The sequence below is a fragment of the Scyliorhinus canicula genome, chromosome 5 (assembly GCF_902713615.1).
Source record: "Scyliorhinus canicula chromosome 5, sScyCan1.1, whole genome shotgun sequence".
NCBI lineage: Eukaryota > Metazoa > Chordata > Chondrichthyes > Carcharhiniformes > Scyliorhinidae > Scyliorhinus > Scyliorhinus canicula.
Genome location: NC_052150.1, coordinates 94537385 through 94563100, shown reverse-complemented (window position 1 = coordinate 94563100; position 25716 = coordinate 94537385). Strand labels below are relative to the sequence as shown.

The following is a 25716-nucleotide window of genomic DNA, read 5'->3' as shown; positions in this document are numbered from 1 at the left end:
CGAAGAGGCAACTAGCCCAAGTAAAGTTCAGAAGCAGGGATCAGACTGGAAAATGCAAAACAAGATAGGTTGGGTGTGCATGCTCATAAAAGCATATGGCGTGCTGAATAATATTGGTAAACTACAGGCAAATATCAGCATAATCATTTATTTATTTTGTTTTATTTTTTCCAATCAAGGGACAATTTAGCATGGTCAATCCACCTACCCTGTACATCTTTGGGTTGTGGGGGTGAGATCCACGCAACAAGGTGGGAATGTGCAAACTCCACACGGACAGTGACCCCAGGCCAGAATCGAACCTGGGTCCTCGGCACCGTGCTGCAGCAGTGCTAACCACTACACCACCGTGCCGCCCTACCATAGGCAATTATGAAGCATTCTCTTCTCAGGCAGCTCCTCAGGATTGAGGATGATTTACTTCCACTCTGGTTTGATGGGTTCTGAGAATTAAGTCCAATGAATTAAGTCCAATGAGTGAGCAGCAGGATCTGCCACATGTGGGGCAGGTGGTGCTTGAGGGGCTGACATGAAAACATTCTGCTATTTGGCTGAACTCTGACTTTGGGAGCATGGAATTTCAGCATTCTAATTTTTTCCCCAATCTCTACAGAGGTATAATTGAAATATATCACACTTAACATCTTAAAAATAACACAATGCGATTCTAAGCTTAAGAACACAATACCAGAAAGGAAGCATTAGACAGAGATTCCGGTGGATGTGTGCATGTTGTGTACCTATCCCTACTACCTGTGTGTGGAATGCGTTGACTGTGTGGTTTTGTTAGACATGGTGCACGAGCACAAGCTGCCAGGTGAGGAGGGAGGGATTGAATGTAGCATATGAACAGCACCAAGATGGTAGATTGCGGGGGGGGGGGGGGGGGGGGGGGGGCAGCAGCACCTTAAAGGTGCAGAGATCACACATGGATAATGAGTGGAATGTGTGAGGGCTGAGACCTAGGGGTGGGGGGTACCCTGGCCTGCTTCCGGGCGCTTGTGTGGCAGTGCCACTCCCCTCAACCTGTGGAGCGGGAGCTGATGCGGTCACAGGAAGAGGAGATTTGGATGGGTGGGACATTGTGGCAGACATCCTCATTCCCTACGAGATGCAGGCATGACTGTTGTGTTTAGTGACTGTGAAGGAACACCAGCAATGTGCTGGGAAGCTTGTGCACAAAGCACATGGAAGAAGCGCTGGACTGAGCACCCTGCCTTTAACTTGTGCAGTGATCAAGTTTTCACTTCAGAATTAAAAAAATAGAACTCATCAGAACAAGGGGCCATGGAAAGAGCGCAATTAGTGAGAGTTTATTTACAGCGGTGAACTTCATGTACAAGTAATTGACATCCGTGCCCATGATATGCCACTAGAGCTTCTTAAACACTCTAACCCTGTCGACATATCTTGGTGCATCCCCCAACAGCCACAGTGGAGGTTGAGGCAGCCTGCTGTCTGCCATGGCCTTTGCATCATCCCCTAGATGGCTGAGACCCTGCGAGCCCCCAGCTGACTTTTGCGGTCCTGAAATATGGCTGTGCCACCCTCCTTGACCTATGGAGTTGGAGCTGATGCAGTCATAGAAGGGGGGGGGGGGATTTGGATGGGTGGGACACTCCTGGTGTCACCTGGGTGAATAGCCCCAGAGTGTGCACTAGCTGCTGCCCCTCCTTATGGGCTGAGGGCCCCTGGCTTTCTCTGTGGGGTAGAACGGCAACTGAAGTGAGCTCAAGAAGCTGCCATCCTCTAGCATCAGCACTGATGAATGTCAGCAAGTGCCTGTGATTCGGAGTGTATGATTGCAGCAGTGCAGAACTAACGTCTTTCACCAAGGTGTCCACGGTGGCCATCCTAGCTGTGTTGACCTCGGTGCGTTGGACTGTCACCTGAGACAGAAGGCGGATGGATCCTCGTGCAGCTTTTAAATCAAAGAAGCATACCAGACATCCCTTCCCAATTTTCCCTCCTTTCCTTTGGAGCTCCAGCAGCTGAGGAATGTCCAAGTCCAAGACTTGCCATTTTTTTCTGGCACTCAGCAGATTAGGGCCTCCAGCAATCCTCCATGTGCCAGCACCATGAGATAACCCTGCCTCCGACTTGCTGTGGGTCAGACAGTGTGATGTGCTCACCAGGTTGTGACCCCAAGGCTGCTCTAAAACAAGGTCTCACCGAGATGTGTGTCTCTGCGTTGGTGAAGGCTGTGATGATTCTTCCACTTCAATCTCTGAGGAATCATGGAGAGTGCTGCTGTCAGAGCTGGCCTCAAGGATTTGGCTGGTAGACCCCCCTCGGTTGCTTCTTAGATGTGCATGTGACAGAAAGGAGAGTTCCTGCAGCAGGAGTTCAGGGAGCTAGGTAGAAAGTTAACAGACAGGACCTCTAGGGTTGTAGTCTCGGGATTACTCCCTGTGCTATGTACCAGTGAGGCTAGAAATAGGAAGATAGAACAGCTAAACATGTGGCTAAACAGCTGGTGGAGGAGGGAGGGTTTCAGTAATCTGGATCACTGGGAGCTCTTCCGCGGCAGGTGTGACCTGTATAAGAAGGACGGGTTGCATCTAAACTGGAGAGGCATAAATGTCCTGGCTGCGAGGTTTGCTAGAGTCATTTGAGGCATTTGTCAGGGCTAGAAGGCTGGGAACAGACAAGCCTGTGTGGACTATAAGGAAAGTAGGAAGGAACTCAAGCAAGGAGTCACAAAAAATCATTGGCAAAGAGGGTTAAGGCAAATCCCAAGGCTTTTTACACGTACATAAAAGCAAGCGGGTAGCCAGGGAAAGGGATGGCCCACTGAAAGACAGGGGAGGGAATCTATGTGTGGAGCCAGAGGAAATGGGCGAGGTACTAAATGAATACTTTGCAACTGTATTCACCAAAGAGAAGGAATTGGTGTACGTTGAGTCTGGAGAAGGGTGTGTAGATAGCCTGGGTCACATTGAGATCCAAAAAAACGAGGTGTTGGGCGTCTTGAAAATTATTAAGGTGGATAAGTCCCTAGGGCCTGATGGGATCTATCCCAGAATACTGAAGGAGGCAAGAAAGGAAATTGCTGAGGCCTTGTCAGAAATCTTTGGATCCTCACTGTCTTCAGGTGATGTCCCGGAGGACTGGAGAATAGCCAATGTTGTTCCTTTGTTTAAGAAGGGTAGCAAGAGGGCAGCGTGGTGGCGCAGTGGGTTAGCACTGCGGCCTCACGGCGCTGAGGTCTCAGGTTCAATCCCGGCTCTGGGTCACTGTCCGTGTGGAGTTTGCACATTTGCCCCGTGTTTGCGTGGGTTTCCCCCCATAACCCAAAAGATGTGCAAGCTAGGTGGATTGGCCACACTAAATTGCCCCTTAATTAGAAAAATATGAATTGGGTACTCTAAATTTACGAAGAAAAAAAAAGGTAACAACGAAAATCCAAGGAACTACTGTCCGGTGAGCCTTATGTCAGTGGCAGGGTGGCACAGTGGTCAGCATTGCTGCCTACGGCACTGAGGACCCGGGTTCGAATCCTGGCCCTGGGTCACTGTCCATGTGGAGCTTGCGCATTCTCCCCGTGTCTGCGTGGGTTTCGCCCCCACAACTCAAAAGATGTGCAGGTTAGGTGGATTGGCCACGTTAAATTGCCCCTTAATTGAAAAAAAAAATAATTGGGTACTCTAAATTTTAAAACAAATGTCAGTGGTAGGGAAATTACTGGAGAGAATTCTTTGAGACAAGATCTACTCCCATTTGGAAGCAAGTGAACATATTAGCAAGAGGCAGCACGGTTTTGTGAAGGGGAGGTCGTGTCTCACTAACTTGATAAGAGTTTTTCGAGGAGGTCACAAAGATGATTAATGCAGGTAGGGCAGTGGATGTTGTCTATATGGACTTCAGTAAGGCCTTTGACAAGGTCCCTCATGGTAGACTGGCACAAAAGGTGAAGTCACACGGGATCAGGGGTGAGCTGGCAAGATGGATACAGAACTGGCTAGGTCATAGAAGGCAGAGAGTAACAATGGAAGGGTGCTTTTCTGATTGGAGGGGTGTGGCTAGTGGTGTTCCGCAGGGATCACTGCTGGGACCTTTGCTGTTCATAGTGTATATAAATGATTTGGAGGAAAATGTAACTGATCTGATTAGTAAGTTTGCAGATGACACAAAGGTTGGTGGAATTGCGGATAACAATGAGGACTGTCAGAGGATACAGCAGGATTTAGATCATTTGGAGACTTGGGTGGAGAGATGGCAGATGGACTTTAATCCAGACAAATGTGAGGCAATGCATTTTGGAAGATCTAATACAGGTCGGGAATATATATTGAATGGTAGAAACCTCAAAAGTATTGACAGTCAGAGAGATCTAGGTGTACAGGTCTACAGGTCACTGAAAGGGGCAACACAGGTGGAGAAGGTAGTCAAGAAGGCATACGACATGCTTGCCTTCATTGGCCGAGGAACTGAGTATAAAAATTGACAAGTCATGTTGCAGCTGTTTAGAACCTTATTTAGGCCACACTTGGAGTATAGTGTTCAATTCTGGTCGCCACACTACCAGAAGGATGTGGAGGCTTTAGAGAGAGTGCAGAAGAGATTTACCAGGATGTTGCTTGGTATGGAGGGCATTAGCTATGAGGAGAGGTTGAATAAACTTGGTTTGGTCTCACTGGACGGAGATTCAGGGGCAACCTGATAGAGGGGATAGACAAAATGGATAGTCAGAGACTTTTTCCCAGGGTAGAGGGGTCAATTACTAGGGGGCATAGGTTTAAGGTGCGAGGGGCAAGGTTTAGAGGAGATGTGCGAGGCAAATCTTTTACACAGAGGGTAGTGGGTGCCTGGAACTCGCTGCCAGAGGAGGTGGTGGAAGCAGGGATGATAGTGACGTTTAAGGAGCATCTTGACAAATACATGAATAGGATGGGAATAGAGGGATATAGACTCCGGAAGTGTAGAGGATTTTAGTTTAGACGGGCAGCATGGTCGACGCAGGCTTGGAGGGCAGAAGGGTCTTTTCCTGTGATATATAATTCTTTGTTCCTTGTTTATTAGTGTACAGCAGGGGCCTCAGAAACAGGAGTAATGCTTCTCAACACTGTTTGATGGATATTGCAGTGCTGCATTCTCACGGTTTATCACAGCCAACCTCACCATCAACACAGGAGCGGTTAACGTCCTCCCTGGCCAGCTGGATGGTTCTCTCTTCAAAGTCCGTGAGGATCTTCAGTTCCAGCACCCTCCACCCATCTGGTGGCGCCAGCTTTTGTTGTGAGCCAGCTTTTCCTATGTGACGACAGCTGCCGAGAGTGTAAGCAGGACGCGTGTTAGGGCAGATGATAAGGATGCCTGGCGTGTGATGAGTGGGTCCGGCAATGTTATGAGGACATGACCCACAGGGGAGATGAAGATGTGTGCGGGAGAGCAAGTGGGGTGTCCCTTGAGCTGACATTAAGTGAGATCCCTGTGGATATGTAATGGGTCTCTGAGTGTGTGAGTTCAGAGTGATAAGAACAGTGGCTTAAACTGGCGGAATGGAGGAGATCATTGCCTACTGCAGAGCATTACCACTTACCATCACTGCCACTGATTCCCATGCTGGGTTAGTAACCTTGCATAACATCATGTCAGGCTTCTACAGCAGTGAGCATCTCTCCAGGGACAGAGAAATTTAGGGCATATTTTCAGGCAGCCATCACTTTACAGTAACCTGCAAAGTGTGGCGATTGTGTGTTGGGGCAGCGTTTAAGTGTAGAGCCCCGAACATTAAAGTGTTGAGAAGATGGCAGATTGGGCGAATCAGAGGCTGCTGCTAGTGATGCGGCGTGTAACTTGTGCATGGAAATATTGGGACTGAGTGTTGCACTATATGGCAACCATATAGTGAAAAGCTGCCATTGCCGTTGGCGGACTAAACATCGCTGTTCCCGCCCAACATCAGCTTTAGCCAAGAGCAGAGAAAATCTTGCTCAGAATATATGTGTTAAAGGCAAATTGTGTTTGACTAACTTTTTTTATTTTATTTATTTCTTTATTTTTTAAATTTAGTGTACCCAATTTGTTTTGTTCCAATTAAGGGGCAATTTAACATGTTCAATCCACCTACCTTGTACATCTTTGGATTGTGGGGGTGAAACCCATGCAAACATGGGGAAAATGTGAAAACTCCACAATATCTGGGGCTGGTTTAGCTCACAAGGCTAAATCGCTGGCTTTTAAAGCAGACCAAGCAGGCCAGCAGCACGGTTCGATTCCCGTACCAGCCTCCCTGGACAGGCGCCGGAATGTGGCGACTAGGGGCTTTTCACAGTAACTTCATTTGAAGCTTACTCGTGACAATAAGCGATTTTCATATCCTTGCCAGATGATTTTTCAGTGCTATTGGGGAGAGTTTAAATTAACTTGGCAGTGGTGAGGGAACCAGGAGGTTACATTAAAGAGGAAAACCAAAGTTCACAGGGAATTAGGAGAAACAAATAGCACTAGAATAGGAAATAGTACCTCAGAAACCTCAGGCGAGTGTCGTTCAGCACTGGTCTCCATAAACAGGGACCAGTAGGAAAGGCACTCATGAGGGTCTCCAAGGGGATCAGAGGCCCCCAGCTGCATTTCCTTTGGGCAGGGTGGCGACCTGGCACTGCTGGTGCCACCTGGGTGTCACTTGATCTGTCAGTTGTCGCTACCAGCTCAGATACTGGCACTGAATGTGGCTAATTGTAGTCACACCACCACCGGTGGCTGTGCCTTCAGCTATTTCGACTCAAAACTCAGGGGTGGGATTCTCCGCAACCCAATCCCGAAATTACGGCCGGTACGGGGGCTGAGAATCCATTTCCCCGCACGGAATCGGGACCAGCGGCGGTTCCCCAATTCTGCAGGCCTCGAAAAGCAGCGTATTCTCGGAGCCTCCTAGGACCTACCTGGGGCCATTGCTGGAGACCCACTCTGCCATTCTCCACTCCCGATTGGCCGAAGTTCCGATGGCGTGGATCTAATGTGGTCCAGCCGGTTGGGAAATTAGCGTGGTGGCTGCAGACTCAGTGGCTGATCGGAAGGCAGGGGAAATGTTTGTGCGGCGGACAGGGTCAGGTGCAAGGCCGATCAGAGATCTATTTTCAGGATCCAGCTCTGCGGTCCAAGTCCGCCATGGAGCACGGTCTAGCCGCTGGAGGCTGCCGCTGTGCACATGCGCGGCCTCCGACCCGGAAGTGCGGGGGACCGTACCTGCAGCAAAATCTGCTAGATTTATGCCAGGTCCCTGCTTGCCCCCTGCAGGGCAAGGGATATGTGGCCCTTTCATTCCAGTTTTTCTGGCATGAAAGTCCACAGTTTTGACGCCAGCATGAGGACATAGTTCCAATAACGGAGAGTCCAGCCCCAGGAGTTCGCTCCCTGAACCTCTCTACCTCCCATTTCACATTTAAGCTCCTCCTTAAAACCTACCTCTCTGAACAACCTTTTGATCATTTGTCCTATATCTCCTTTTGTGGCTCAGAGTCACATTTTGACCATCTGATAACACTTGTGAAATGCTTTGAGAGGTCTTACTATCCTATAGGTGCAATGTAAATGCAATTCATTGTTTTCCTCTCAAGGTCTCCCTAGTTCCATTGTACAAAACCCACAACACATACAAGATGCTATGGTCCATATTCCATCTCAATTAGATTGACTTTTCTAACCCCACCAGCTCTGTATTATTCAGCATGACACATTTCTAAATGACTGTCTTTTTGTTCTCCTGCATCTCAGCAAACAGCCTCTGCTCTTAGTCATCGCCTACTGCTCATCCCTCCCTTCACTCCACGGCACAATAGAAAGCCAACACGCCCTTGAATTCTAGTTGTTTCTCTCTAAACCTCATTGTCTTGCTGCTGAATTTCCACATTCAATGCACACTTAAAGCTCAGCTCTTTGATCTTCAGTCACTTCCCTTAACTGTTGTGCTTTGTGCTTGGAACTAACTTTCCCTATAAGTGGAACATGTTGCTCCAGGACTAAAGCTATATAACTAATCTGTACAGTGCAATTGTTCACTGGTGGTCTGCAATAGCCATGCTTTTTTGTAAATATTCTTTATTCGTTTATGGGATGTGGCCGTTGTTGGTTGAACCTACATTTCTGCTCACCCGAGGGCATTCAAGAATTACATCCACAAATTACAGGCACTTTTACCCACTCAGAGACTAAGTGCCCCAATACCATTGTAGAGATATAATTGCAAGTTAATGCATTCACAATGCCACATTTCATGGTATCCCTTGAATCACTTCCAAGAAGGAAAATACCATCTAAGCACATATCTGTTCACTTGCTTCCAAAAAGGATGTTACCACAATTGATAATTCGCCTTTTCTGAAGTTCTAAGTGAACCCTGTTGCTTATTGTTTCAAGGTGCAACTTGTCGGCAGCAGAATAGATTCTGCGTTTGAAAGTTCTTACACAAGGTAAAACACAATGCAGTGGTTGGAAACAATGTCACATCTTATATGCTGAGTTCATAACGTGAGGTGCGTAATCAAGAAGAAGCACAGAATGTTGCCCCATTAGTAATGGGGACAAAATTGATTGCCACCCACCTGAGGTCATCTTCTAACACAGGAGCAGACCGCCTACGACATTGCTCAGTGAGTCGGGAGTATAAGGCAGAAGTTTGTGTGGCCATTGACTGAAGTAAATAGAGTGTTTTTGCATTGATTCCTGGATAAGTGGGTAGTAGCAAATTGCTTTTGATTAGTTCAAGTAACTATTCAGAAAAGCAAGACAGATGTTACTCAAAAACTGTGGAATCTAACCACCTTATTCCCTGGCGCAATGGCAGGACCATTTTCAGATCGTAAAGTCGGACTTTTGAGTCTTCCAGTTTGTTCTTTACCCGAATAAACCAATTAAAGGGCTGCAATTAGGGAGGTAGGCAGGGAGGTGGCGCTGCTGCTGGGAGTAGTTACCAGCGGTGAGCCCAGTGTTCTTGACTTTCAGCAAAGCTGAACAGTGAAGCAATGAATGTTGTTGCCATCTCGCTCTCAAAGCTGGCAGCAGGGAAATGAGACTGAAGTTGGGTGAAGTACCAGATAGGAGAAGTGCCTTCCAACCAGTGCACTAAGTGGCTGATAGCAATCTGACAGAACAAGTGCTTTGAATAGCAGCCTCTCCCTGCCCATGGTTGAAGCTCTTCAGCGTGACTGTCAAAAAAACTTCATAGCATGTCAGGTTCATTGAGGAACTTCTTCCTGCTATGCTTTCGTTCAGTCACAGCATGGAACTTCTGTGTTAATGGAAAGAAGAAATTCATACACAAAAATCACTCCGAATTGACTTAAATATTTCAGTTTGCTTCCCGTTTTAGCCAAGTGGATTCTCCACTGTACTCCCAGCCTGCCCCTGGGAAAGCTGGAAGGGGATCATGTCAGCATCCCAAAAGATGTTATTTTCTGCAAATTTCCTGGGCTGGGTTCTCCGATCACCGACACCAAATTCGCATTCGGCGACAGGGTGGAGAATCCCCGATGATGCCGAAATTGGGGGCGGCGCTGCTTTCACGATGCTCCGCCCCCTGAAAAGCAGCGTACATTGCACGCCATATCCACAACCTCTGTACGTTGGCTGAGGCCCACCCCCTAATGCTCTGCTCCCGACCGGGCGAGTTCCTGACGGCATGGGACACGCGTGGTCTCATCCGTTGGGAACTTGGTGTGGTGGCTGCAGACTCAGTACAGCGCCGCCACAGTCGGGGGAGGGCCAATCCGCAGGCAGGGATGGACATATTCGGGGTCGGGGGCACGCGAGCCAGCCGAAGAGGGGACTATTATGGGCCGGGTCTGTGAGCGGCATCTGCCATGAAACACAGTGTGGCCACTGTAGGTTGTCGCCGTGCGCATGCACGGCCATGGACACGGCAATTCCCAAGGGCGTATCGGCAGCAAAAGCTGAGATCTCTACGGTGCCTGGCTGCTAGCCCCTTCCGTAATGGAGAATCGTACGATTTGTGTGTCGTGAAACGCCACCGTTTTCACGCCGGCAAGGGGACTTAGTCTCCAGAACAGAGAATCCAGCCCCCTGTTCCTGAACCCACTTTTACCAGCCTTAGAAATTTTCAAAAATCTTTTAATGTATTGAACATATAAAATTTATGTGTGACTAGAAAGAAGTCAAGACTAATACACTGAAAATATTTTTAGTAGTCCATGGTTTTATTGGTACTCAAATTCTGACAAAAGTCCACAGATCAGGGTGACATTTTACGAACAACAATGCAGTTTCCAAAGACCGAATCAGCACTGCCAACCTCCAGGGTGCCCAAAAATTGACCAATCATTATGAAATCTTAAATTTGGGGTTTAAAAATAAATTTTTGAAAGTTTTAGATTGTGAAACATTTGAAATTTTGATCCCTTTTCTCTGGCCTTATACCCTTTCCCCTTCTGAAGTTTTTAATTTAATGTCAATTTCTGTGATACAATTTTACAGACGTGCACCATTTTTATATGCATTGTTGAAAATAATGCAGTGATCTGGGTGGATATTGGGGGCAACATATTCCAGAGATAAGAGACATGCAGAGAGGGGGCTTTTCTTTTCAAAAACCGTACATTTTGTTGATGTAGAAATAACAAATGGCAGCTTTGAATCCTCAAGGGACTCCATAAAGTTTGGATTACGGTGGCTGAGAACCATCAGTATTCCACAGTTAAGCAAAAGGTGAATAATGAAAATAGACGAATGGAAGGGGAGCTGAAAGAGACAACACCTAGAAGTGAGGAAGTCTGGTAGCTCAAGCTAGCAGAATAGCCATGAGAGATTACACAAATTGCCAAATTACAACAGCTATGTTGCAAGACAAGAGACAAGAAAGTTCAAGACATAGAAATAATAAATCTAAGCAGAATGAAAAGAACTTAAACCAAATGGATCAACAGTTCAAAACAAGTGATAAGTCCATGGGGCAGAGTTTCCACTTTCGGTATAATCAACAATCAGAGTGCAAATTTCACTGCTGGATCTATTTTATGGTTCAATCACAAAATCATTTACCAGTTTCATTAGTGTTTAACAGTTCCTTAGCAAATTGAATCATTAATATTTGAAAGCTGTTAAAGGATGCCTGTTAGGGTCCTCGCATCCAACAGCCTCCCAACCCTCAACTCTGCAACTGTTACCCAGTACCAAAATAGTCAAATTTAGAGAGACAAATGAAGACCGCTGGAGGTTTAATCAGTACGGAGTGGTTTTGAGACAGCACCATTTTCCTCATACACAAATAATGTTCTGTTTAAAATAAAAGTATACAAGTTAATAATTTTAGAAAATGTCTGATATATAAAATGTATTAATAACTAATACTAGAATACATTATAAAATATATCAATAACTAGTACTAGAAAACTAGGATTTAAAACCCTTCCCGTGACTAAGTGTAAAGGATATCTGAGCCAACAAAACATATCAGAAATACTAAGTTTTAATGTAAACTCTCAAACCAATAATAGAAATCAAAATGCAATTTAAAAAAATTAATTGTAATATAGCTCTGATAGGAAAGATAATTAACAACTTACAAACTACTTGAAGCTAAATTTGGTGAATAAGTTTCACTATAACATTTTTATGACTATTTCTGTACGTGATATGTGTTTGATAGGCATTACTAAATTCCACAACAGATACATGTCCAAATATAATTTTCAAAGTTAACAACTCAATTTACCAGCAAGTTCATATTTCTTTTTATCTACAACAACAAATGGCCTAAGAAACTGTAGATGATCAAAGTACTGGAAGATGGAATAATTTTATTTGTAGTTTAAGAACAGAACTCATGACTTATACAAAAGCAAAATAGTGTACTGCAGATGCTAGACATGTGAAATAGAAACAAATGATTCTAGAAATACTCAGCAGGTCTGACAGCGTCTGTGGAGAGAAACAAGGGCTGGGGATTCACTGCTCATTCGCTCGCAGCGGGATTGTCTGGTCCTGCCCATGTGTTTGTCGGTGCCATGGGGTAGCTTCAACGGGAAATCCCATTGACAAGCGGCGGGAATAGAGAATCCCACCACTTGCAAGTGATGCGCCAACTTCTCCCTCCTTGCTAGCAGCACTAGCAGGGTGTGCTTGCACTTGCAAGGGAGAATGTTTCAGTTCGAGATGACCTTTCATCAGTTCTGATGAAAGGTCATCTCGAACTGAAACATTGAATCTGTTTCTTTCCATTAAAGTTGACCTAATCATTTCCAGCAATGATTTTGTTTTATAACATGATCTGTAGTTTTATTTTCTACATTGAATTCTAGTAACAACTGAGTATACCTATGAAGTAGTTTTTTTAAAAAGCTGAATGTTTTGATGGCTTTCTTTGTTTTCAGATGTATTCAAGCAACAGAGAATATATTTTCACAGACCTTTCTATGAGCTTTCATTCCATAAACAGACAGAAATGATAAGAATCTCAGACCAAAATAGGTACTTAGCTCTACTGAATTCATTTGTCATCAATAAATAATTATTCTTGGAAGCCAATAAAATCTTAAAGCCAAAATTAAATTATTCAGCATTGTGTATTCACTCAGTATTGCCCACCTGAGTTAAAATTATCCTATGCTGTGTTTAAACTGTAGCTTATCCTCTCAGGTTAGTAGTTGTAGTTTTGATTCTGACTAGCCAGTAGTTTGTTTACAGTGTATGGGTGAATCTCTGATTCTTAGTCCAAGAGGTAGCTCTATTCATGTATAGTTTCAGGCATATGCAGAGTTCCTCCTAGCGCATAAAATCCATGGACTAGATTTTGCAGTCAGTGACAAAACAGTGCTGTTGATATTGAAAAATCTAGAGATCTCAGTGGTGCGGACTTTCCCTTTCCCAATGTTGGTTTAAATCTGACACTAAGTCAAGCAGAAGTTCAGCAGCAGTGGTTTCAGCAAAAATGTAAGCAGCCAACCACATTGAAGTATTCTCACAGACATCAAAACAATACGTTCTTCACCACATTCCTGAACTGTCAGACATTCAGGAAAGCCTTTACAGATTTTAGGTCAAAAGGCTGCACCTGGCACTCCTGACCATGTCAGCCCCAATGCAGATAAAGGCATACCCTACTCCTCTACAATTTTCTTGGCATCAGGCCAGGTTTTTAAAAAATCGTGGTTCATGATCGCTTAGAGAGGTCCTGAAGCATAATATGCACGAGGGGACCTTTTAAAAGGTGAGTTCACTGTACACTGTATAGAACCAATGAACCAATAGTGATAGTAGGATGTGCTAAAAAAATACTTTATTGTGTGTACTTAGCTGAGAACCCAGGAATGCATTACTATTGTTGAAACACCTGAGGCCCAGAGAAAACATTGCTTGATTGACAGCACTGGCTCTCTGATTGCTGCTGTCAATTTCACAATATTTATTTGCACAATGTTAAATGGTTTCAAGGGTGTACAGATTCTGTTATTGATACTTTAAAGGGTCTGGATATGTTTATTGCCCTGTGGTGAAATTTTAAACAAAGGGAAAGTAATTAATTAATTATTTAAACCTGTGTCTACACATGGGATGAGTAAAGTGCCATAGCTTGCCATAGGGGGCATGGGGGGCTATGGAGGATGGGTGGGATGCATGAGATGGAATAGGTTGGGCCTGGAGACCGTGTTGGCAGAGAGAAAGGTGAGGGCTGGAAGGCTGACTCCAGCCCGCACCCATGCCCTGGCAATGAAGATTTCACCTTTATGGACATTTTCTCCTGATGCAGGTGGGCCATGCTCGGAATTTTCCATATTCCCATCATCCGTCTCGGTGATGAAAATCCAGCCAATTATTTCTATACAAAGCCCAATATGTTTCTCATTAAATTGCTGATGTAAATGTGATGAAAAGGTGAGTTTACATAGAAACGAGTTACTTTCGTTGCAACCTTGCACCTACTGATTTCCTGAATTAGTAAATCTTGCCATATTTGGAAAATAACCAAACATTCATAAAAATTACAAAATATAAGCGGGTTGCAGTAAATTACAAATGTATTTTTCTTACTGTTTAATATAAGGACTTACAAGTTGCTTCAGTAATTTGACTTATTTTGTTGGCAGGATTGCACTAATTTAGTTCGTTCGAAGTACAAGTCAAGCTGGAATGGATTTAAATATCTGTTAAACTGAATTGCAGCAGTTGTAATGACAGTTCTTCTCTAGTCCTTCACCTTAGTATCCATCATTCATATGGCAGCTTTAACAACCATGTTGGACAGCAAAACTTAATCATCTAATATCTACACAGCTGGTGAGATCACAAAGTGCAATTAAAACTGGGAACGTGACATATTTTCTGCTTCTTAACCTAGACATTGAGTGCAATTATAGAACTAAATATCATCTGAAATTAGCTGATAACACATCAGGGGATTACACATGCTACCTTCCTGGCTTACAAAGTTGAGCTATTCTCCGGATAAACTCATTACGCTATTAGAATACCCTGAGTAAAATGTAATATTCTAATTAACTGGCCAGCAGTCACAGCAGGGCAAGTGCAAGAGCATTTTAAAAATATCTGTAAACAGAGCCACAGTAGGTACAGCACAGAATAACTGTGGGAGATAATTCCACATACCTAACTTAAAGTAAAAATGGAAAACATGCAACATTTTAAAAACATAATCAACATTTCCAAATAACACCACAAATAAAAAAACGGAAAGCACCAGATACTTAAGTAACTAAGTTCTGGTTCTGCTTTTTGCATTAAATATTCATCCAACAGTGTATTTGAGTACAAGTGATGCAAGAGCACCAGAGAGCAGTAATGGGACATTTTGGTTTCCCTGTTACATTGACTCCTATCTACTTTTATGTTAAAATATATTAATGAAGAGAACTCATAAAATGCTTGCTGAGGTTTGTTGAGAATTTGTTAAAGGCTAATCATGAGAAACCTGTGTAGAATTGTCCAGGAGTAAATTAAAATAGAGTTCTGAAATAATATAATTTGGTTATATCTGTACAAAGAAACAACAATACTTTGAAGTTTCAGCAAACGGAGCTTTTGATCATTTAAAATAAGCCAAGTATATAATTGTGCTATGGATCTTTCAGATTTTACTTCCTAACAATGATATTTGTCGGTGGATTTCCCATCCCACTACAATTGAGGCCCTGAAGTGGGTAATTAATGCTGGTATTAACTCTGCAGCAGGCAGGGGGCTCACTATGTGGGGAGCACCACAAAGCAAACCCAGGTGGGGTTGCGTGTGGGCTCCTGGTAGATTGGGCCTCTATTTAGAATGAGGGTGCCATATCGTGAGCCACTGTCCTGTCCTGGATGCTGAGCCCCCTTCTCTGTAACCACCACCACCCGTTCCCTCTCTCCTCTGACTGTTACCTCTCGATGGGCAGATCTTCCACTCCCAGGATCATTGATCTCAAGCAAGGCCAACCATTGCCGAAATAAGTGCCTGAGTAGCACTTAATATAGTGTCCTTTCTCTACAAGAGGCAATTTGAGGCTCAAGATCCCTGTCACCTCCATTAAATACTACCCTACTAGACCAACGTTCACCATGCAAGAAGCTAAGTGACTCCTCAGTTCACCCATGCTATCATACAGGTTCTTCATTGAAGCAGGTCCATAGTCACAGACTAGTTGCTTCCCAATCAAACTTGGTCGGGGCACTAAAAATATTGGACTATGTACCTGCATGAGCAGACCTTTTTGACCACTATTACTGTTCCTTCTACTAACACTGTGCACTTCACCCTATGATTTTTCCCTCAACTTCACTAATATTGTCCTCTGTATGTGTGTTAATGACTGATTTAAGTGTCAGATTTGGTGCGGTAGAGCTACTTGAAGCAGGTATTAAGAGGTGAAGTGGAGTCTGTTTCAGGACAAAGGGTGATATATATGCTCAGAGGCACAGGGCAAGTCTTGAATACTTATCGAGTACTTGGCATCAGTATTTATTGAGGAAGAGAATGCTGACAAAATATTGATAGAAGTAGAAATAGATGTAATGGATAGAGTGAAAATTAATAGGCAGAGTACACTGGAAAGAGTGGCTGTGCTCAAAGTGGATAACTTGGTCCAGATGGTTTGCATTCCTGGTTGCAAAAGTAAGTAGGAGTGGGATAGTGGAAGGACTTGTCACAATTTTTCAATCTTCCCTAAATATTGGGGGTAATGAGTGGGGGTTCCAGAGGACTGGAAAGTGGAAAGGAAGTATTCAAGAAGTGGAATAAGGACATTCCTAGTAACCACGGATAGGTCAGTTCAGCTGCAGTGGTGGGTACGATTTTGTAAACTATAATCACGGTACAAAATCAACAGGCATTTGGTGACATTTGAGTCGATTAAGGAGAGCCAGCACAGAATTATAAAAGGCAGATTGTGTTTGATGAATGCAATTGAATTTTTTCACAACACAGAAGGTTTATGAAGGGATGCAAAGGATAATAGGGGAGATACTCCAGCCATGTTGCGGCAGGGGCAAATCCCGCTATGTCAGGAGAATTCAGGGAGTGGCCCGAAATCGGATTTGGGTGGGGTGCCAAACAGTTTCTGAAGCCCCCGGGCCCTCTCAGAAGATGAAATGGGCATGAACCAGATTAGCATATTAAATTTCTCATTTAAGTATGCAGGATCAGCTTTAAGGCGAATTCTCTCGGCTCCTGCAATTCTCTCGCCCACTGGCACAATGTGAAGCCGGCGAAAATCACTACTTGTATCCACAAATGGAGACCCAGATGTGATGACCACACTGGGGGATGTGGGGTTTGGAGACCATTGTGCCCATGGGTGGTTGGGGACATGGCAGGGCATTGCCTACCTGGCAGTGTCAACATGGCACTGTTGGATTGTCGCAGACAGGGTGCTAGTTTGGCATTGCCAGGGACAATGCCAATAGATGGACCTTACAGGGACGGGGCCTTAACAGGCATGGCTTGAAGGGAGTGGGACTTTGACGACCCCATAGTGGGGTTTTGCTCACCTAGGGACAAGTGCTGGTACCAATGGTTGACAGGGGGCCTGGTGCTGACAATTGGGGGAGGGGGGGATCTTTGCTGGCAATTTGGGAGGATCTTTGCAGGCCATTTGTGGGTGTGGCAACCTGGCACCCCTGCAGTGCCAGGTTGGCACTGTCAGGCTGTAATGTTCGCACTGCCAGGGTGCCAGGGGAACTGCCAGGTCCCTGCCCTGTTCTCGGCCACCTGGGTCTCCAATGGCTCTGAGCCTCTCCGGTGTGGCCATCATGTCTGGTCTCCGTTTTTGGAGAGCGATACTAATTTGCGTTGGCATGAGGCCTGACCAGGACAGCTGGTGACTACTGGGAGATTGCGGCCTCAAATCAGCTGCACATATTTAAATGAGCCTAATGGCCTAAATATGATCATCTGGATCACGCCCAGCAAGGGTGTAATGGATTGGGTGCATCAGACTCGGTTTGGCGTAAAACCCATTTTGGACCTCTCCCGTTATGCACCCGGCGCAACGGGATTGGCATCAGACACAATGTGTGGAACAAACGCACCCTTAATCATTTTGTGGGCGAATTCCACCCATTATTTATTTGGATTTTGAGAAACTGATGGACAAAGTACCACATACAAAGCTGGTTGACAAAACTAAGGTTCATGGCGAAGACGGTCAGTGTCAGTTTGGATAAAACATTGGTTTAAGGACAGAACACAACGGGTAGTACATGATTAATTTTCAGACTGGAGGATGGTAGACAGTGGTATTCTCCAAGATTCAGTGTGAGGACCACTGCTCTGCTTTATATTTAAATGATTTGCATATTGGAATAGAGAGTAACGTTTTGAAATCTATCAATTATTCCAATTTTGCAAGGTAGGGCAAACAGGATGATACCAATCAATTAGTACAGGACAGATTTAAGCGAGTAGAATGGGCATTCAGGTAACTGATGGAATTTAATACAGTGAAGTGTGATGTGATGCATTTTGGGCAGAAGGGAAAGAGATGGATAATGTTTACTTATTGGTACCGCTCCAAACAGTGCAGAGATAGAGAGACCTGGGGGTGAATAAAACATTGTGGCAAGCCATTTTGAGAGAGTAGTTAGCAAAGAATATATTTGGGCTTAATAATCTGAGGTATTGAGTACAAAAGTAAGGATGTTATCCTGAACCTTTGTAAAGCTCTGGTTAGAAACTGGAGTATTGCATACAGTTCAGGTCCCCATAGCTTAGGAAGCATGTGAGGATCCTTGAGAGAATGCGGAAAGGATTTACTGGAATGGTGCGAAGGGTGTGGAGCGGAATTCTCCATAACCCGAAGCCGAAATTGGGATCGGCGATCAGGTGGAGAATGGTTTCCGACACCGGATCCGGGCAGGCACTGGTTTGACACCGGTTGGCGATACTCCACTCCTTCGGTCGCCGTCATCGGCCACGCGCCAAGTGCAGTTGCAAAGTTGTTGGCACGTCATCGGCCAGCCCACCTTCAATTCTCCACCCTTGATGGGCGCGGGCTACATGTGGTACCAGTGGTCGTGAACCTGGCGTGCCGACTGCGGACAGTGTCCAGCGCCACCACACTTGTCCGGGATGCATGCCGCTGATCGGGGTTTCTGCAAGAGCTGGGGGGATTGGTGGCAGGTGGACAGGGGTGGGCTGTGGGGTCAGGATGGGTTAGAGTTTCAGCATGGCGGGTTTCTGGCGTGGCTAGTGCAGGCCATCAGCCCTGCGCAGGCGCAGCCTGGGACCCGCCGATTCTCCGGCCGTTTTCCACGCGATGGTGGTTCACGCTGCGTCAGTGCTAGCCCCTCACCGGTACTGGAATCGGTGAGGGGTCTGCGCCGATTTTCCCATCATGAACTACCTGCAGTTTCATCATTGGCGCCGGCACTTGGCCGCTGGAACAGAGAATTCCGCCCGTGGAATTTTAGCTCCAAGGTTAGACTGAAGAAGCTGGGGATGTTCTGCTGGAGTGAAGGAGATTGAGGGGAGATTTGATACAGAAGTACACGATTATGACAGGACTAGCTAAGGTAGACATTAAAAGAAAGAAAATGTGTTGCCGTTAGCTGATTGTATGAGGAATTGGGGACCTAGATTAAAGGTTCGGTGCAAGAAGCTGTGAAGATGATTTTTATGTAGGAAGTGATAATAACCTGGAACTCACTGCCTATGAGATGATGAAATATTTCAAAAGGAAATTTAATCCGGACATGAGGGAAATAAACCTGCAAAGTTATGAGGTCAGAGTAGGAGACTGGGACTCACTGGACTGCTCTACAGAAAGTTTTCGTAGACTTAATGGATCAAATGACCACCTTTTGTGTCATAATATCTTTATGACACTTCAATTTTGCCTGCAGGTCAACTGGGTTTTATTTTCTATGTGAAGAGTGCAGATGGTATTCTATGTGCGTACTGCAGAGATTTTCCATGCACCATTATACATATGGCTATATTTATGTATCATATTATAAAACCAAAATATCTGAATAGTATGGCCAAACCAAGAGTTTGATTTTGTCCTTTAAGTTTAATTGAACCATCAACTTCTAATTTCTCTCCTCACTAATCTACATTAGCTTTGTCATATGGTTCAGTAGTTTGCCTTACAAAAATAAATAATTGGAATTCATAGAATCATATAATTTACAGTGCAGAAGGAGGCCATTTGGCCCATCGAGTCTGCACCGACCCTTACAAAGAGCACTCGACTGAAGCCCACGTATCTACCCTATCCCCGTAACCCAGTAATCCCACTTAACCTTTTTGGACACTAAGGCAATTTAGCATGGTCAATCCACCTAACCCGCACATCTTTGGACTGTGGGAGGAAACTGGAGCACCCAGAGGAAACCCACGCAGACACGGGGAGAACGTGCAGACTCCGCACAGACAGTGACCCAAGCCGGGAATTGAACCCTAACCCTAACCTGGGATCCTGGAGCTGTGAAGCAACTGTGCTAAGCAGTGTGCTACCATGCTGCCCCAATATATGACCCCGATATCGGTAAATAGGTAAAAATAATTCTAATCTTAAATTCTAGTCCTCAAGGGCAATTAGGGCTGGGCAATAAATTCTGGTCCAACCAGCGATGCCCACGTCCCACGAACGTACAAAGAAACGAACATATAAACGTATTGTTGACAATAATCTACTTTTGAACCTCGTACAGGCAATGGCAAGACCTTATTGCACTCATGAAGCATTTCCATACCAGCAAACTAGCTCAGAGTCTGCACCAGGTTTAGGGAATAAACAGCTCCTCCAAGACTAGATTTCAACCTCCAATTTCAAAATGGATCAAGATCTTTAGATTCTGCAATGTTATGATTCACACCCAGTGTCTTGATGCTCCGACCATATGTGTTCAGAAAGAGAGATTCTGCATTTGCTGGCAGTAAAGAATCTGCCTTAATTTGCGTGACAACTTGCAAAGTTCTGAATAAAACCTGAGCTTCCAACATTAAATGGCAGGAGTGCAACTGTTAATATTTTTCAAATGTCTCATGGCAGTGGTTTACAAACTTCATTTGGCAGTTTCTGAATTACATATGATACCGCACTGTGAAAAGTAGGACTTGATGAGAGCTGTTTTTGGTCTACCTGTATTATCATTGATATTGTTTTTGAGTCATCCTTGATGTATGATTTGAAGGCAGTAGGTTCTTTACTTTCCGTGAACAAGACCGGTTAGTTGTGTGCTTCACTTTTCACACAAGCCTGGCAGATAGCAACCTGTCCTTTGATATAATCTCGACATGGACAGATTCGACTGTAATGTTCATGTGATCCTGCACAGCTGAACAGCAAATAATCTGACTGAAGTAGGCACAGTTGGTTTTGAGGGTTAAATGCTGGCAGATACAGATCACTTTCTCTTTTTGAAGAATTGCAGAATATTCCATATCTACAAAAGAAAGTAAATAATTCACACAAATTTCATGTCGACTATTACACACATACAATCTCAAGCTTTAATTTTAAAACTGAAAATGATATATTTCTGTTAGCCAAAAGTATCAAAAGATATTGGACAAAGACAAGTGTATGGATGAAGTTCTCAGATCAGCCATGATCTCATTGGATGGTGAAACAGGCTTGAAGGGCTAAATGGTCTACGACTGTTCCTATGTTACTCTCTGCTTCTCTGGAGAATATAAGGAAAATACTGGACTGCATTCCCATTACCTCATGATGTAATGTTAAAGTACATACTAATCTTACTGTTTCCAGAGCTCATGCAACAATGCACAGTGAAATAAAGCCCAATATTGCTGCACAATACAATTGCTACAAGATAAAAGTGTGATTTTGGTTGGATCATATACTTTTGTCTGATCTTTTCATGTGGAACAAAAGTACTCGGCAGAAATCTCCATTCCTGAAACTAAGGGCGCGATTCTCCGCTCCCCACGCCGGGTGGGAGAATCGCGGGAGGGCCGGGCGACTCACGACACGCCGCCCTGGCACCCCCCGCGATTCTCCCACCCCCCGCTTGGATGAATCGGCGCTCGCCGTTTTTCATGGCGACCGGCAATTCTCCGGCCCGGACGGGCCGAGCGGCCTGACGTTCCCAACCGGTTCACGACGGCGGCAACCACACCTGGTCACTGCCGTCGTGAACATGGTGCCAAATGCTCGTTTGTGGCTTGTGGGGGGCGGAGAGGAGAGTGAGCACCACGGCTGTGCTCGGGAGGGGACTGGCCCGCGGATCGGTGCCCACCGAACGTCGGGCCGGCGTCTCCAAGCGAGGCACACTTTCCCCTCCGCCGGCCCGCAAGATCAAGCCGCCAGGTCTTGTGGGGCAGCGGAGGGGATGACGGCAACCGCGCATGCGCGGCTGATGTCACTTAGGCGTCGCTGTCGCATCATTCTTGGCACGCCACCTTGAAGCAAGCGTCAAGGCCCGGCGGCCGAGATTTACGGAGCGCCGCTCCTAGCCCCCTGGGGGGGGGGTGAATAGGGTGCGAGGAGCGGCCTCCGAGGCCGTCGTTAAAACTTGGCCGAGTTCACGACGGCCTTCCCGATGCCGCGCGGCAGCGGAGAATTCCGCCCTAAGTGTTGACGCCGAGGCAGGATTCGTGGACTTCTACGACAGCAACGCTGGCGTCTCAGCTGGACCGATTCAATGACCGTTAAGGAACTAGCACCGGCGCCACGTGGAACACAATCAATTTCAATGGGAAACTGTGCGGGATTCATGATTGACACTCAGGAGGCTGACAAGCTGCTGCCGCATATACACACATCACTTCCCACACACACCATCCCAAATAACAAGATAGCAGCGAGGAGAGCGGCACCCCGTTTCATGGATGCCGAGCTCGAGACCCTGCTAGACACCATGGAGGAGAGGCAGACGACCCAGTACCCCAGCTCGGGAAGGAGGCTGCCAGCCGCGGCCATTCACCGTGCCTGGGCGCAGGTGGCAGAGTTGGTCAGTGCACTCAGCAACACCGTCCGGCCCAGTAGGCAATGTCGGAATAAACTGCACAACTCCTCAAGGGGGGCCAGGGTGAGTAGACAGCACTGTGCCCCTGGCACCACCCCTAACCGGAGAAGGCTGCCCATAACCGCTGGAAGCAGGAGAAGAATGGAAGGGGACCGCCGGACCTGCGGCCCCTCACTGCGGCAGAGCAGTGGGTCCTGAACGTGGTCACAGGGCCCGAGGAAAGGGCAGTCGCTGGGGTGGAGGTTGGGTGAGGAAATGAGAGACCGCTGAGTTGCAGTTCCCCGTGACACATGTGTCACCCTCCCAACACCATCCTCACTCCCACACCAACCGCTCACCCCACTTCACCACCAACATCACAACCCCCCTCTCACAAACATCCCCCCTTCCCCATACACCGACACCCCCACATCCCCAGCCCACGGTCCAATCATGTGCCTTGTCTTGGGTCTTGCAGGACCTGCTGATGATGGGGTGGGCCCTTCTGGTGACCCCGTCCCCAGCCACAGCTAGGTGCTGACTAGCAATGAGGACACCGACACAGACCACGAGCCATAGACCCAAGGCGCAGGACACCCGGAGCTCGGGTCTGATGATGACACTGATTTCCCATCACCGCAGCCTCCAATACCCTCCACCATCGCACAGACCCTCACCTCGGTAGGGCACTTCAGTGAAGAGGCTCCTGGGACATTATCTTGTGCGCACCACACAGCTGCTCTGGTACAGCAGGTGCAGGTAGACGGGTGATTGGGGGCAGGCCTACCCTAGGGACTAGCTGCTTCCAGACGGGTTTTCGGTGTCTGGAACAGACGGTCCCAGCGATCGTGGACATGCAGTCGCAGGGTGAGGGACTACATGAGGGGACGTCGGCGAGCATCCAGTACCTACAGGTGCAGGTGGAGGAGTCCAACTGCGAGAAGCAGCAGGAGGTGGTGCCGGGCACGCGTGCCACCCAAGCCAACACCGCATGGGTGGCGTCCGTGGTAGCGGCCTTGGGGGCAAAGGTTTTGGCTATGTATTAGTATGTCCAAGACCTGGGGCATTCTGTGCAGGCGCTGGCTGAGGTCCAGGACAGGGCTGCCCTCTCACAGGCAGCCCCCCCCCCCCTGCAGTCGGTGAACCTGCGGATGATCAGACGTCCCTTGCGCTTCGGCCCTGGTGCACACGTTGTGTGGCCTCTTGTGCCTGTCCGGGCTCCATGTCCCACCCATCCTCACCTTCCCATGCATCCTCCTCATCGGACGATGCCTGGCATTCACCCTCCTCCTCCAGCACATCGCCCCCTGCTGTGCGATGTTGTGGGGGGCACAGCAGGCCACCAGGATGTGGGCGACCTTCCAGTGCCATTATGCACGCCTGCGCCCACTCCCAATCCATCGACCCCTTGTAGACCTTGGACACCTTCCCTTCCCCTATCTCGTCCCTCGACAGTACCTCATCCTGCAACCCCAGGGGTGGCAGCCCAGGAAAGAATGGCACCTCTCTCCTTACAAAATCCCGGACCTGCAGGTACCTAAAACTGTTCCCCCTGGCCAGCTTCTTCTCTTCCTTCAGATCCTCCAACCTCGCAAATTTGCCCTCTATGAATAGATCACCAAATCGCTCGATCCCTGCTTGCCGCCACCCCCAAAACCTTGCATCCAAAACCCCTGGCATAAACCTATGGTTGTCACAGATCAGTGCCCACACTGATGCTCCCTCTAGTTCCAAATGCTGCCTCCACTGCCCCCCCACCCTTAGGGCCGACACCACCACTGGGCTCAGGGAGTACCTGGCCGGCGACAACGGCAGAGGCACCAACAACCAAGGCCTCAAACTCGTTCCCCCACATGATGCGGCCTCCACCCAACCCCATGCCGACACCTCTCCCATGACCCATTTCCTAACCATAGAGATATTCTCTGCCGAGTAGCAGTTCACCATGTCCATCAGCCCTGCCCCCCTCCAGAAAAACCCTCCTATTCCGCAGAGCCTTCCCCACACAAACCCAGAGATCAGCACATTAACCTTCTTAAAAAATGACTTTGGGATGAAAACAGAAACCTTGGCAACACCATCATTTTTACTGTCTGTACCCGCCCGCCAGCGTCAGTGGCAGCACATCCCACCTCTTGAAATCCACTTTTATCTGCTCCAGCAGCCGAGCCAGGTCAACGTGTGCAGTTAAGCCCAATCCCGTGTCACCTGGATACCCAACTATCTAAAGCTCACCCCCACCACCCTGAACGGCAATTCCCCGAACCTCATCACCTGCTCTCCAGTCCCAATCGAGGACACCTTGCTCTTTCCCATACTCAACGTATCCCGAAAACTGGCCAAATTCCTCTAATATCCCCATGATGTCTGTGATACTGCACAACGGGTCTGAAATATATAACAACAGGTCGTTCGCATACAAAGAGACCTTGTGCTCGACACCCCCCTGCTCAACCCCTCTCCAGTCTCTCAACGCCCTAAGCGCCATTGCCAGCGGCTCTATTGCCAAGGCGAAAAGCAACGGGGAGAGCGGGCATCCCTGCCTTGCCCCCCGACGTAGCCCAAAATACCCCAAAATCACTCGGTTTGTCTGCACACTTTCGACTGGAACCTTGTACAGCAACTGGACCCAGTCCACAAACGCCTGTCCTAACGCAAACTGCCCGAACACCTCCCACAGGTATTCCCACTCCACCCGGTCAAACGCTGCGTCCATTGCCACCACTCCCTCCACCTCCTGCCCCTCCAGAGGCATCATGATTACAATAAGCAGGCTCCTCACGTTCGCCGTCAACTGCCTCCCCTTCACAAAACCCATTTGATTCTCGTCTATCACCCCCGGAATGCAGTCCTCAATTCGCGAGGCCAACACCTTTGGCAGCAGCTTGGCGTCTACATTCAGTAATGATATTGGGCGGTACGACCCGTACGGCTCTAGCTCATTATCCTTTTTGAATGGAGATGGAGGCCTGCGATAACGTAGGGGGCAGTTCCCCCTTCTTCCTTGCTTCATTATACATCCTCACCAGCAGTAGCCCCAGATCCAGTGGGGACTGGGATGCAGGGGTGGGGGCATCCATATCTGCAGAACCAAGGCCAAGGTGGGTGATCAGTGCGGTGCACAGCAAGATGGCTGCCTTGCAGGCCACAGCAATGGTGGTTTGTGCCTGGACACCACCCCAGTCCCATGGAGGTCACCCCGGCCCCACGCCCGTCCTCCCAACACCCCCCCCCCCCCCCACCCCCCGCAGCCAGTCCTGCCAGTCAGGACCGGCAGCCCACGGTCGTGCGTCTCTGTGTCCTACCTCCTCTCTCTCCCTCTTCAGCCTGTTTCCTGATTTTTAAAAGCACAAGTGG

General features: G+C 47.1%; 1 protein-coding gene and 1 long non-coding RNA gene across 3 annotated transcripts in view; both read right to left on the bottom strand.

Annotated features, from left to right (window-relative positions):
* Positions 1-10136: 10136 nt before the first annotated feature.
* LOC119966135 lies at positions 10137-19555 on the bottom strand. The gene is made up of 2 exons (XR_005460684.1): positions 12188-19555; positions 10137-12116 (listed from the first exon to the last, which is right to left on the bottom strand). It is a non-coding gene; the product is annotated as an uncharacterized LOC119966135 (long non-coding RNA).
* Positions 19556-19908: 353 nt separating this feature from the next.
* The window catches only part of LOC119966132 (coiled-coil domain-containing protein 126-like), a 156999-nt gene continuing 151191 nt past the window's right edge, over positions 19909-25716 (bottom strand). For both annotated transcript variants that reach the window (XM_038797394.1, XM_038797393.1), the window contains exon 17: positions 19909-20835. In XM_038797394.1, coding sequence (XP_038653322.1) covers positions 20619-20835 — 217 coding nt within the window. In that variant the 3' untranslated portion in view covers positions 19909-20618. The remainder of the gene's footprint in view (positions 20836-25716) is intronic.